This window comes from Fringilla coelebs, assembly GCF_963513975.1.
Source record: "Fringilla coelebs genome assembly, chromosome: 8".
NCBI lineage: Eukaryota > Metazoa > Chordata > Aves > Passeriformes > Fringillidae > Fringilla > Fringilla coelebs.
Genome location: NC_140066.1, coordinates 7454128 through 7468458, shown reverse-complemented (window position 1 = coordinate 7468458; position 14331 = coordinate 7454128). Strand labels below are relative to the sequence as shown.

Below are 14331 nucleotides of genomic sequence, written 5' to 3'. Positions count from 1 at the left end.
AAAGCTGGTTAACATCACATGGAGAAGATGGCAAAAAATCAATAGAGCTTCACAACAAAGGCATGAAAGGAGTAAAATATGAAACCTATGAAAGAAATTATGTTCCAATTTGGGGGCAAAAGGGCAAGGACAATGGAATCCGTGAATTTATATTTTTTCTGTAGACTTTGCTGTGTTACTAAGATGTAATACTTCACACAGTTGTGTCTTTCTATCTTCTTTGGTCTGCCAACAGAATGAAACAGTAGTTCAAATGGAAAAGTCAAGTTTTGTCTATCAAAATGAAATTTCAAGAGAGTTTTCCCAGAAGATTAATGTCTCATCTTTCTCATCGAGTAAAATATACTCCAGTTCCTGCAAACTTGCCAAGTTTAACTGTAGTTTATGTCTTTAGAAAAGATACAGAGTGGATGGGAATCTGAGCTCAAGTGGCTGTCTGAAGAGAGAATAGATACATGTGTACTATTTAGAACCAATACTAAAGTATTTGTTTAGTATGTAACATTTTATATAGAATATGAATATACATACTCCTGTATTTTACAAGTTTTATTTCTATTTGCAATTATAACTTGTCAAATAATTCTTTCTGGTGATTTTCATCACTACATTAATTGGCAAATTCTGTACTGCACACCATGTCCTCCTGAAGAATGCAGCGCTCTGCCAATGAAACAATTCTCTCAACAAATCCAAAACTCTACACTAACCTTATGTTAAATTATTTGTCCATTGTCACCCATCTACTCATGGCTGTATATGACTTAGGGGACTTAGTCACTCAATTTGCCCTTCTTTTTGTCTCTTGTCTTGAATTTGGGACTTCTGAATGGATTGTTCTGGTTTGAATAATAACTAAGAGGAGTCCTTGAGTTCTGTTGAGATTTTGGGTTTTGTTTTATCAATTGGTGACTTTGAGAGTAGGTAGTTGCAAACAGCTGTACTCTAAATTATCTGTATTGCTTTATCTTATGCATCAGGTCTCATAGTTTAGGTTTTTGTACTAAGAGGTATTTGGAGGGGAGAAAAACTTAAGCTTTCTTAGTTCATACTCATAGTGTACTGCAATGTTATACACACATGTACATTATTCCAACAATTTAATACACAGTAAGGAGCTGTCTTGAACTACTGGATTAAATAAATTCCTATTTCTGCTTGAAGTTCTTGTTGGCAGAAAAAAGTACGGGTCCCCTGGAGATGTGTTACATGCTCTTTTGAGTCTTTTCTATCTAATTTTTAGGATTTCTATGAACCTCAATTCAATTCCTTGGCAATAGATATAGTAGTCTTCTGGCTATGATCAAGAGAGAATCAATCTAAAATTTGCTTTTATCCTACGTTGAGCCATTTCTTTTTATGGTGAGAAGATAATGGAATCGTTGATAGAATCCACATTTTACTACTTTCATTTCTTCATTTGCATATTGTTTTGAATAATTGAAAAGTTATGATTTGCTCCATTTAACTTGGACTTTGTTATTGCTGGGCAGAGTACTAACATTGCAAGTCTCTCAAAATCACTGTCAAATCACATGGAACCTTTGCCTACCTATTAATTAAACAGCCAGAGAGAGATAGTGAGCTAGATTGCGTTGACAGTGAGCAAAAAAGAAGCAGCATCTCTCCCCAAGTAACTCAGAACTCTGTCTATCCTGCTGCTGATAGACCAAAGCAGTTATCCTCTCTGTATCTCATTTTAATTGGATACTGCCTGAGAAATGGCAGAATTATCTTTTTGTTTTAAAAACAAGTTTCCCTGACAACCTGGGATTTATATTTTTCTTTTCCTAGTACATAATCAGGCCCAGAATTTTTTTCTGAAGGTGTGTATCTATATATGTAAAACAGAAGAACATTACCTAGAGGGAATGCTGTTCTCTGGATAGAGTATCTGCAAAGACTGTTATAAAGGAGCCAGGAGGGGATGATTAATTACGGTGTTAATGCACTCATGTACAGTAATGCAGGGCTCTTTATTAAGAGTTACGTAGCACTAATGTCCTGTTGCTTTCACAAATTATCCATTTGTTAGTAGGAGGGTCAAACGCAAATACTGTGTGCAAGTCCTCCACATATGCCCATATCGTTTTTTCTCAATTCTTGTACCACAGGGCACGAGTATAAGCAATTTGTTGTCATGAGGGCTGGCAGCCAGGAGAGCTGTATGTCCATCTGATGTCGATGTAACAAGCAAGGCTCTGCTAGGAATTTCTGTCTGCTTTTCATCCTGAATTTGCTTATGGCTAATTACTTGGTGATGCTTAACTAAAAGTGACTGGAAACATGTTTGCAATTGAACATTTTTATAGGATCTCTGTCAAGAGGAGGGTATTTCTGTGGGTCTGTTTTGTGTTACAAAACCTTTGCTTTGTAAAAGGCAACTTCTGAAAATTCATTCCTTTTCTTAAATGAATATGTTTCATTTACTCCTGAAATGCCAGTATCTCTGCAATGATTAAAAAAATCAGACGAAATCACCTTGGTTACTAAAACTTTGGAAGACTTGTTGGAATATTTTGGAGCACTTGCAGCTGCTGGACATGTTACAATTGCAGGTGGCCTGCACTATCAAAGCTTTGTTTGCAGCTGTGACCTTTATTCCCCTTTTGACATGGACTTGTGTGATGCAGGAGAACTTGCACCTTGCCCAAAAGACGGAGTATTGTGATGGAGAGGAAAATCTTTTTACAAAGACAGCTGTGTAGTTCATTGTGCAGAGAGCATTGTGGTATTGCTATATTGGTGATTGTTCAGTGGATAATTAGCAAAATGAAAATTTGGAAACTTGAAGAAAATTAAGGGGAACAACCAGCTCTTTGTCCAGCTCCTGCCAGGGCTGAGTGTTAGTGAGCTGTGTGGTAGTTATCTTGTACAGGGTATAGGTGGCCCAGGCACCATGAGCTAAAGAGCTTTAATCAAAGAGAGATGATAAAGTGTTCCTTCCACGATCCTCATGCACCGAGTGATATTAGTCTTGGCAGAGCATCTCCCAAACCTTAGCTCTGGTTGCTTCTCAGACAAATAGAAGAGCACTTACAGTGTCAAGGCAGACTTTTAAATATGTTCTGCTTAAATGACATATTTGACATAGTAAATAACAGACACTTTCAGGAAACCTTTGCATCTAACAGAACTTCACCGGTGGAGAAAGAGCTCTGCTGTTCTCTAACCTGGGGTCTCTTTGACGATTAGAAATCATAGGAAATCTACCATGGTTACTTGCAGTAGGAAAGGACTACGTCAGCGTTTTAAGTTTAATATTTCTGTGTTACACTTAGAAGCTTTGCATTTGAAGGAAATCAAAAAGCCACCTTAAATATTCACGTACACATGAATATGGTTTTGTAAACATGAAGGATCCACATGAAATTAGATGGCATAGCTTGATGCGAGTCTTGAATCCTTTTTTTTCTATTTCTAAGCCTTCTGACACCAACTATCTAAAAATCTAAATTGAAAAGTAGGAAGTTTAGGAGCTCACAACTGGAAATGTGGTTTGAGCTTCAATCAGTGCTCAGCTTCAATCGCCTGCTCAGTTCAGGTTTTGTGTAAGAGAGAATTCAGTCCTTTTATGCTGAGCAAGAGAAACAGAATTAGCTCTTTCTAAAGGCTCTAAGCCCCCAAGTCTTTTACATTGAAAATATTCATGGAAGTCAATGGGCACTTTCAGTTCCAGAGGAATGTAGGGTTAAGTCTAGAATCTACCTGTTACCAACTAGATAACATATTAATGAATGTATGCAATCTTATATTGCATCCAAATATCACTCCTAATTCCCCAGTTTTAACAGCTTACTATGTGCAGTGCTTGCAGCTCGGAATAATGTTCTTATTTGGTTAGATTTATATACACTGTAAAAGGGTCAGTAACACAGCTGTGCAGCTATCAGCCACAGAGCACAGCACAAATTGTAGGAATTCACAGTGTGGGCTCTATTTCTTTAAAATACTATGAATAATTCTACAAAACACTGCAGGATCCAACTCTCTGAACCTCAAAGATTTCTGACTCCTTTTGGAAGCGCGATTGGTCTACCTGTGTCAGCGAGGGTCAGGGTGTTTGAGCAGGAACAGGAGCTACAGATGAGTTGAATCTCATGCTATACATCACAATCATAGTGGGTAATGGGCATGTTCTTGTCTCCTGTGCCCCAGCCAGGACTCAGATACTGTACTTTGTGGTTTGCACATTTTAAGAAACTCAGGATGACAACCTTCTGAAGGTGGCAAACTGCTCCAAAGCAGCAGCACAGCCTGAAACAGCTGCAGAAAATCCCGGGAGGCCTTTGCTTTATGTGGGGCACTGCAAAGAAGTTGTTTTTTCGTACCACCTCCCTCAGGACATCCATAAACTTTGCAAAGTAAGTTATTTTGCTCTTTGTTCTTATTAATGTTCACCTACCGAATGCTTGCATTTTATTTGATATTGCGGGTAATTGCTGTTACTCTGAGTTACTGCTGCGGCATGCAATACAAACCTGACAGAGAAAACGTTCCGACGTAGTTTTAGTTCGCTACTGTTGCGAGTTTATTAAATGAAAAGCAGCCGGCGTTGGGCCGGGCCGCGGTGTCCGCGCGGCCCTGAGGGGCGGGCCGGGCTCTGAGGGGAGCGCGGGCGGGGCGCCGTGAGGGGCGGGGCGGCCGTGCCGGCGGCCATGGCGGAGGGCGTGCAGGTACCGCCGGGACGGGAGCGGTTTGTGGTAAATTGTCCGTGCTGAGCTGCACCGAGGGCCGCAAGGATGGTGAGGGGTCTGGAGCATCTCGCTTGTGACGAGAGACTGCGGCAGCTGGGCTTGTTTAGTCTGGAGGAGATTGAGAGGGGTCTTATCAATATATTGAAATGTCTCAAAGGTTAGGCCAGTCTTTTCCAGTAGTGCCCAGTGACAGGAGGAGTAATGGCCATAAACCACAACAGAGAAATTTCCACCTCAATATGAGGAAGAACTTCTTCATGTGGAGGGTTGCCGAGCACTGGAACGGGCTGCCCAAGGAGCTTGTGGAGTCTCCAACTCTGGAGAGAGGCATTGGAGACACAGCAAACCCATCTGGACGCGTTCCTTTGTCACCTGCTCTGGGTGACCCTATCTCGGCTGGGGGATGGACTGTTATTACCACCACAGGTCCCTGCCAACCCTTAAGAATCTGTGATTTTGTGTAGAAAAGGGTGTGGTGTTAAAAAAGCTGTGTGAGTCTGTAAATATGCATATGTACATATAAAAATACACCTATGTCACTGTTGGCACCCAGTCAGTTCAGTGGAGAGACACTGCTTGCCCTGGCAGCTTCTCCAACAGAGACTGCAGAGCCTGGGCTAGCAAAGCCCAGCCGGGTCTGTCCCTCAGCCCTCTTACCTCACCCGGACCTGCTGCTGGTGTGTGCGTCCTCCACCTCTGGCCTCCCACTGCCTTGCCAGGTTTCACTCAGTTATGGACCCTCCTTTATAAATATATGGTTATTTCTTGGTATGTTGGCTTTGTGTGGCTTCAGTCGTAGGGAGCTGCAGGAGTGGTTTCTGTAAGAAGCTGCTGGAAGCTTTCCCATGTCCACTAGAGCCAATGCGAGCCAGCTCCAGGACACACCCATGGCCAGCCAAGGCTGACCTCGCAGGGATCTGGGGTAACAGATTTAGGAGGGAGAGGAAGGAAGCCATACAACAGCAGCTGGAAGAGGGGGATGCAAATATAGGAGAGTGAGAGTCCTGCAAACACCAAGGCCAGCAGAGAAGGAGAGGCAGGATATGCTCCAGGTGCCAGAGCAGATTCCCCTGCAGCCCATGATGTTGCTTCTGGGGCCTATGGAGGTCATGGTGGAGGAGACACCCATGTTAGAGCAGTTCACGGAAGACTCCCTGGTGGGAGGGCACCCCATGCTGCAGCAGGGTTAAAGTGTGAGGAGTCTTCCCTGAGGAAGGGAAGGGAATGAGGAGGCAGTAGGGTCAGATGCAGCATGTGATGAAATGACTGCAAGCCCTCTACGCTTGCGGTCCCCCTGTACTCCTGGAGGAAGTTGGTAGAGAATATTGGGAGTGAAGTTGAGCCGGGGAAGAGAGGAGGGGTGTTTTGAAATGTAGTATTTATTTTGCATTATTCTCTGATTTCATTGGTAACGAATTATTTTTCTGCCTAAACTGAGACCCTTTTGCTCGTGACAGTAATTTGTCAGTGACCTTTTCCTACAAGGCTTTTGCTATTTTTCCTCTCCCCTATTCAGCTGAGGAAGGGGCTGACAGGCTGTGGTCAGCTCTTGGGCATCCAGCCTGGTCAAACCACTGTAGCGGGCTTTTTTTTGGTGGTAGGAGTCTCCTAGTTTTTGGTTGTTGAGGAAAAGACTTGTGGTTTCCTTTTAAAGAGCATTGGGGCAGTAGAAGCAAGCTTACGCTTTCCTTCCAGCAATATCACAGTTGTATTTCTCACCTTTCATTGCTTTAAGTAGCTGAAGTGCTCTGGAGGATTTTACAAATCCACAGTGTTTGCATTAATATTTGCTTTGTTTCCTTGTTTTTGGCCTCCTCCCCGTTTTTTTCCTGTTTTCCTTTTTGACTTAGTTGACAGAGGTGTGGTTTCTGACAGGCAACTCATTTCATGCTGCTTGTCAAGAGATATAAGAATAGAATTCGTTCTTCCCAAGAATGTATGGGGTATTGCATCAACTCAGAATTTCTCCCTCAAGCCTATGTAGTTGTAGCTACTGTAAGATAATTTTCTTCTGCTTGAACTGCTTTGCTGTCTCTACTTTGCTCTTCTCTGGCCAAGAAGTCGCTGTGACTGTTGTGGGAGTGATTAAGTGCCTTCAGCCAGCGTCATGGTTGTGTCTTTGTCAGTACAATAGCTTACCATTTAGATTTCCTTAAATAAATAAACCCTCTTCCAAGTGAAATGTGTTACTAAGTATTCTAAATGCTTTATGAAAAATATATGCATCTTTCACAGTGCACTCCATTAACACTCTCTGTAAATATTTTGGCAGTTGGAGCAGCGTAACACTGGGGTAATGCAGTCAGATCACAGTAAAAGGATCCAGGGTGTGCTCTATGGGACACGACAGGCTGTCAGAAATATATTGTACATCTGTTTGAAATGTACCATTGAAATTTTTGTAGATTTTACTTCATGGCTTTATAAAAAGAATCTTTAGAGGAATTCAATGAACTTTTTTTTCCATGTGTTTTCTGTTCCTTAGGTATTGAAGTTTGTTCTACACAGAGTAGCTTACCTTTGTGATATTTCTGTCTATCTTTTATGATTTATTTTTATTGGAAACCATGTGGAATTGTGTGTTTTTATGAATCGTGTTCTATAGTCTCTAGTTTTGCTGAAGGTAGCTTAGCATAGTCCATATATAAGATGTAGGAAACACTGTATTCTGATACTGTTTCTTTGTTATTTCTTACATTTGGAGACAATTCCTTTTTATTTAAATTGAGTATTTTTATAATTTTACAGCTTGTAATGACTTTCAGCAGAAGGTCTGTTAGAAAATCTGAATACTGATCTTGTTGCTGCTTTATTTTTAACCACATTTTTCTCGTAAGTGGTCTGCAGCTGTGAAAACATCAGTAAAATTTATTGTCATCGTACATTTGGTCAACCATAAATCATGATATATGGACTGTGACATTTTTGAAACATATTTTGTTATTAAAAGGACGTTATCATGATTATAGTGTTCCTTGAAAGCTTTCTTTGCCTATAGGTTTTGTGTTTTGCATTTGGCACATCTGCATATTTCCCTTTTGAAGATAGTTGAAATGAGTGCTGCTATTTTTATTTCCTCATTTGTTTGATGACAAAAGAAATGTTTATGAATAAAAATAGCAACTATTGATCTTAAATTCCCATTGTGGGAGTGGACAAGTGGAGCCTTTGAAAAACAAACAGGAACAGTGAATGTGTTTCTGTTTCTGCCTTAACTATTTGTGTAGAAAGCTTCAGGATTTTCTGCTGCTACTGAAGCATTTGACAGCTTGATAACAAAATGTGTATAATAATACAAATAACAGCCTGTGTTGCTGGTGTAGTTTGGTTGGGTTTTTTTCATTCCCATTTTGATTAAAGTTGTAACTGATATACAACGCTCTTCCAGGGTACATCTGCTCTGCTGTCAGCCCAGGCGGAGCAGCTGAGCTTGCTTTACATGAGCTACTGGAAAGTTGAGTCCAGTCTGATTTCCCTGGTAGGGTGAGGAAAGCAGGATCTTGGGTTCCTTACACTTTGAGTGTTTGCTACACTTGACGAGATTTGCTGTTCCCTCTGTGTTATGTTTTTGGACACCATGATTTTGCAGAGTGTGGTGGTGTATTGTCAAACAAATGCAAATGCAATCTTCAACCACTGCAGAAGGCTCATCCCGAAGGACAAGCTTATTTTTCTTCAGGAATGCTGGTGCTCATTTCAATTGTTGTGTTACAGGGTTTGGCCACTCTGGAAAGGCCCTCACCAAAACTGCAGGTAGTGGGGCATTTTTCCTAGCCAGGGGTGACTCAGTACAGGTTTGAGGTTTTGAGAGTTCTTTCCCACCCCTGTAAACAGAGAGGTTTTTTGCAATTTGCTGTTTAACTTTATCAGTCTGCTGCTGCTATTTCCTGCTTCATGATAGTGAAGAGAGACTGAGAGATTTAGAAAGATCTTACTTTTTTGTTTCAGAATGTCTGGTTTGGTATTTTGATTTGATGCTGTTAACAAGGGATGCCCCCAGCATTTGGAGTAATGTATTGAACAGCCAGAAGCATGTTATGCATTCAGAACAGCTAAAAATCCTTCAAAGGAAAATAAAACCATAACAAATAATTCTCTTCTAGCAGCCTGTATTTAAATAGGCAGTCTACTGCTGGGAATGGGCATTGGTAGGATTGGTTTCAGGAGTTTTTTTCCTGACACATGAAGACAGCCTTAGTAGAATTAACTCACCTTGGATTACCTCAGCCAGTCACTGCAGTTAACACTAAAATGAACAGTAAATTCTTTGGCACCAGTGAACACCTATAAAAATCATCTCCCGGTATTTTTAGTAGTGGTTAAAGACACAAAAGTAATCAGTCAAAATAATTGTAAGCTTTTAGTCAGGTGTGTGTGTAGGTTCAGCCCAAACAGGAACTATCTATAAACACAGTATTGTTTAAATGATTTATGGACCTTCAATACTTTCTTAAATTACAGAAACATTGCTGATTTTAAAAAAATTTAAATCATGTGCTTTCTGTCCCATAGTTCCTCATCTGTCATTTGTAACAGTATTTCTTCTTATCTGATACCTGTGCTTGTTATAGTGGACAGTGGTGCCCAAACCCCATCCATATCCTGAGCATTAACAAAACCAGTAATACATTGGTGAGGATGTTGCTGCTGGGAATGTTGTTCCAGCCTCCAGGTGATGAAATGGATCTTGGGAAGCATTCACCTTGCCGTGTAAACTGTTGTGGTTTGATGTGCAGATTAGAGAGCCTTATCTGCAGTGCTGAGTTAGTTACAGCAGCTGCCACTTTCTTCAGTTTAAACTGCAGTTTGTAAAATATTCGTGTTTTGCCTTATTAACAATTATGCTCAGTACAATGTTGACTGACTGACCAGTCATATGTAATTTATATAGTGGTGGTTACTGTAAATACTAAAGTATTCTATGTACTGAACATTCTAAGAGAAAGTGAGGGAGGAGCATTAATTCAGTTTCCAAAACATTAATATCAGTTATTCATTTAATTCAGCCCCCACAGCTTCTGAAGAATCTCATGTTCAACAGGTTTCTAACACCACTGCAGGAAAGCGTTTATATTTTTTCTTCTTACTGAAATATGTCTTTAAATAATTGTATATTAACAGTTAGTGCTATTGTTTTTTCCCCTGCAGCTTCAATTATAGCAGCATTACAGACTGTAGGAGTATTTTTTATGCTGTTTAAATTACTGCTAATAAAAGCAAACTAACATCATGCTTTTAACTATGTGAAGGAAGCCTTCATTTATTTCATTTCTGTTCTTATGAGATAGTGTATCTGAGATGCACTTGTTTACAGTTGGGAACAATAATTTTTCTTATTGAAGTATATGTGAAAGTACTCAATTAGAGAGGAGAAAATAGTTTGTCCACTGAATGAATGTTCGTTGTTGCTCTCAGTCTTGTTTTGTCCCTCCTGTCTGTGATGGTTCTTCAGCTAGTCGCAGGATTTCAGTACATCTTGTAGCTCAGCAGCAGCAGGGGGAGTTGTGTAGCTTTATTTGGGGGCTCTCCTTGACCGGCACTGGAGTGAGTTGGTATCAGCTTAGAGCAGTTCTGGTTAGGCTCAAAAATCAGTGTGTGTCAGGAATTCTGCTTTGCTCTCCCTGTATGAGCTGGAAGCAGGATTCTGCAGGCTTTGCCTTGCTTCACTTCTCTAAACCCCAGATCCTGCAGATGTACAAGTGTACCTGCTACAAGCAAATTGTGGCAGGGGTTTGTGTGGTCAGGCTGGGCAGACTCCCAGCAGGAGGCTGGAAGGCATTTTGGGACTGGTTCAGCTGCTTGATCAGAGCTGGGCCAGCACCCAGTGCCCAGCAGGACTTTCTCCAGTTTGGGCTTGAAAGCGTGCGAGGATGGAGATTCCTCTGCCTTTCTGGATTATCTATTCTAATGCTTAGGTATTTTCATACTAAAATATTTTTCCTTATGCTGCCCCATTGTAGACCCCTTTCAACTGGAGCACAGTCCCATGGCCATTGTCTGTTTTCCCCCTGCAGTGCACCTCTCTGAAGGGGCTCCTTCATCTCACACCTTACTTTGTCATCTACATATTCTATTGTGAAACAGTTTTAGGGGATTTTTTTTCTACTGTTTTTTGCATTTCATTGATTTCTTACTGAAATTTATTTTTTTGTCAATGACAACACAAAATAGCATCAAATATTCATATTTTTGTCGAAGACCACTGCATTGTTAGTTCTTCCCTAAAATGTGTCCATCCTTCCTAGGAACAGTAGTGTCAGATCCTTATTACTCTATTGCAGCAAACGTCTTGGACTTTGTTTGGCTAGGGGAAGGAGAGGATGTAGGCAGTAAATTTGAAAATGCAATCGAGTACATGGTGGAGAGCAAATAACATAGTAATATTTGTGTATTCTCATAATATGTTTAGGAGAAAGTTGATTTTAAAATTTAATTATTATGCAATGCAGTATCATGTTGGTCAAATTTAGATTCATGGATTCTTTTGCACCTTTAAATCTCTGTTGTTTTTACTTGCAAGTTAATTTAATCTTGTGCAGCACATAATATGTCAGTGTGTTCCCATATGAATTTATGATAAAAATACTATGTTCCATGTATCTGCCCAGCTTTTCTCTAGTGAGAATGTGTTAAGGTATTGTGTTACTGTTGTATAATTACAGCTGTCTTGTATTTTTGGCGTTTGTTGAATTAATCCCTTGCATACCTCCTCAATATAAAAATGCTATTTAGATAAGTTACTGACATAATAAAATAAACATTTTTTAAATTACATTCCTATGTACGTGTATGCAGGATGAAGTCCGAGATCAGGATGAAGTTCGAGATCAGGGTGATGTAGGTGGAGAAAAGATAATTAGTAGGACATTCCTTTCTCTTTCCCAAATAACTGCCTTGTCAGAAGAAGATCTGGAAGGAGTCGAAAAGTAAGTAGCAGTGACAGCAAGGCTGGAACCCATATAATAATGAAATAAAAATTGCAGACTGTTTGTTAGATTTCTTTTGTGATGGTTATGTCATTAGTCTTTAATTGTTCAGTTAAATCATTGATATTTAATATTATTCACAAATGGTGGAAGAAACACTTTTGATCTCAGATCCAGTCTGGTTTACAGTTTTTCCTATAACTTTTAATTTTGCTTAGACTCTTTTTTTTCCACTTGAATTTCACCTTGTCATGGTTTCTGAATTTACAATTGCTTTAAATATGCTGTAAACAAAACACAAAATAAGAACAGGCTGATACTGAGCTTTTTTTGGTGAATCTCACTGGTTAACTTCTTTTGCTAAAACGTTCAAGATTCTGTACTGTAACATGAGTTACCAAGAAATGAAAAAAGGTCTTGAAAGTTCAGCAAGGGATGGAAAGCTTAAGAAGGCATTAGTAGGTCGCCATTATGGTTCTCTGGGAAAACAGGAGGCAGCCAAAGACTTCTGATGTCAGGCTGCCTTTGTCTTTCCTGTACCAACACTCTCCCTTGTTATTAGTGTTTAATAGCAGCTAAATTTAGGAGGCCAGAAGTTCGACCTGCGACTCCAGATTTTTATTTGAAAGATGGGACTTTTCAGAAGTGCAAGAACTATTTAGGAGCGTTTGTGTCTGCTAGCATGTTCTTAGGGAATTGAAAGCCAAAGGGCTGGGCTGCTGGTCTAGTTTGGGAAGGAAGAGGTGGGGGGTGTATAAAATCCAGCTTTGTTCCTCTGAATAGGTAACCCTTTAATAGAGATTAAAATATTCCTGAAACATATTCTGTTCTTCCTATTTGTCACTGTTCTAGGGAGAAAAGGTTATTCTGGGATTTTTAAAAAAAAACAAAACTGGAAAGAAAATTTGCCACCATCAAGTAATGCATAAAAAAAATTCTTTCCTTTCCTGTTTTCTTTTGCACAATAAGCCTCTTTAAATTTAGAGGAGACTGAAGTGTACAACCCATGGAGACTAAAATGTGCTTAATGTGCACAATTCTTTGTGCAACTTTCTCATCAAGATTAAAAAGAAAAGCGCTGAAAGATCATATGCTCTTTTAGTCTCAGCTGATCACATATGTATTTATATATACATGCCGTACAACGGGAATGTGAAGTATATACTGCATTTGACTGGAAGGAGCATAGTTACAGGGTATTTTATGCACACTAAGCAGTTTAACAGCAGCATTAAAATTTTGTTTACCACAGTGCATTGTATCTATTTACAAGAGCAGTTTGAAGGCCATAGCTAGGGTTAGAAAATCAGAATAGATGTGACTGAGTCTGAGAGTTTTGATGTCCTGCATTCCCATCTATTAGGAAGTTTTGTACTGCTGTCCATCTTGGTGACACTTGAGCCCTATGAAGAAAGAAAAAGCAGGGAGAGTAACCATGGAATCTAACTGCCCCATCATTTCGCAAACATGTACAGATACTGTTGTCAGTGACATGCCTTACAGAATATTGGAAAGATGAGCACTGGCATTGTTAGCAGAATCAGAGAAAATCAGAGAAAATCTAAATCCCTGAGAAGCTCTGATTATGAAAACACAGAATTGGCAGAAGCTTCAGAGGGAGAGGATATGGACTGTTTCAAACCTTGGAAAGTTCAGCTGGCCACGTTCCACTTCTATTCCAGGACACAAGTTAAGTGTTTTTAACCGACTTGCATGTGTGCAGCCGTACAAATTTGTCATGCAGAACAAAAGAATACATGTTTTAAACAAAACTGATTGGATTATATGCTTTACTCTGTTAGCTATTGAAGCTTTAATTAAAGAAAGAAACTCATCTCTTTTGAGAGCGTATCTGTACTGTGTCGGGTAAAGCCCTGAAACTCTAATGGCTGCAATCAGTAGGTCTGGGATTAATGTCCTTCTTAGGAAGGAATGAGGAGGCAGCAGGGCTTGCTGCACAGGAGAGTAGAAACTTTTTCGCACAGGAGAGTAGAAACTCTGATGACTGGCACCTGTGTCCTCAGCTGAAGTTAAGAAGCCAAGGATTGCTTTAATGTAAAACTTAACTACCTGAGACATGGCCAAAGTTACTCTGGAAGAATTGAAACCAAGTCCTAGCCCTAGTCCCCTCTCTTCATGTGGAAAAAAGCACACAGTTATTATAAAAGATGTAACTAATTCTGTGTTTGGATAGAGTAGACATAAATGTGTCAGCAGCAGGATGGCCTCCTACAAGGGAGTGTATTTTTTCATAAATTTTGCAAGTTAAAGTGGAAAAATTTTCATGGTGTGCCAGTAAAATGGGATAAGGCTCTTTTTAAATGTTTTGACCATTATGGAAGTGCAATTTAAGCTTCTAAATATTTTAGCTACTTTCAGTAATTATGTATTATATTATTAACATTAATTTTCAAATGTAATTTTTCATCAGAGGACACATGAAAAATAATCTTGAATTGTAAACAAGACCTTATTACTACTGCAAAACTATCTAAATCAGAGTGAAAGCATGATAGTGGAAAGTGGAGGCTAGTTGTGTCATTTCATCCCACAAACCAATTCCTGATCAAACACCTTTTTTTCTCTGGAATTTTCAATGTATTTCTCTTTGGTTTTGTATGCTCTAATTTTTGTTCTTTTGTCAGTCATATCTTAACACTTGAATTGTTTTTGGTGAAACCTGCAAGTAATTGTTTACTTCTTGATAT

At 39.6% G+C, this 14331-nt stretch overlaps 1 protein-coding gene across 2 annotated transcripts in view; it reads left to right on the top strand.

Annotated features, from left to right (window-relative positions):
- Positions 1 to 4658: 4658 nt before the first annotated feature.
- CABCOCO1 (ciliary associated calcium binding coiled-coil 1) overlaps positions 4659 to 14331 on the top strand; it is a gene marked incomplete at its 5' end in the record, with an annotated part of 51098 nt that continues 41425 nt past the window's right edge. Inside the window, 2 exons of one of the 2 annotated variants that reach the window (XM_084209942.1) lie at positions 4659 to 4676; positions 11493 to 11623. In XM_084209942.1, coding sequence (XP_084066068.1) covers positions 4659 to 4676; positions 11493 to 11623 — 149 coding nt within the window. Of the gene's footprint in view, positions 4746 to 11492; positions 11624 to 14331 lie in introns of both variants that reach the window. The other variant, XM_084209943.1, reaches the window with a different exon arrangement.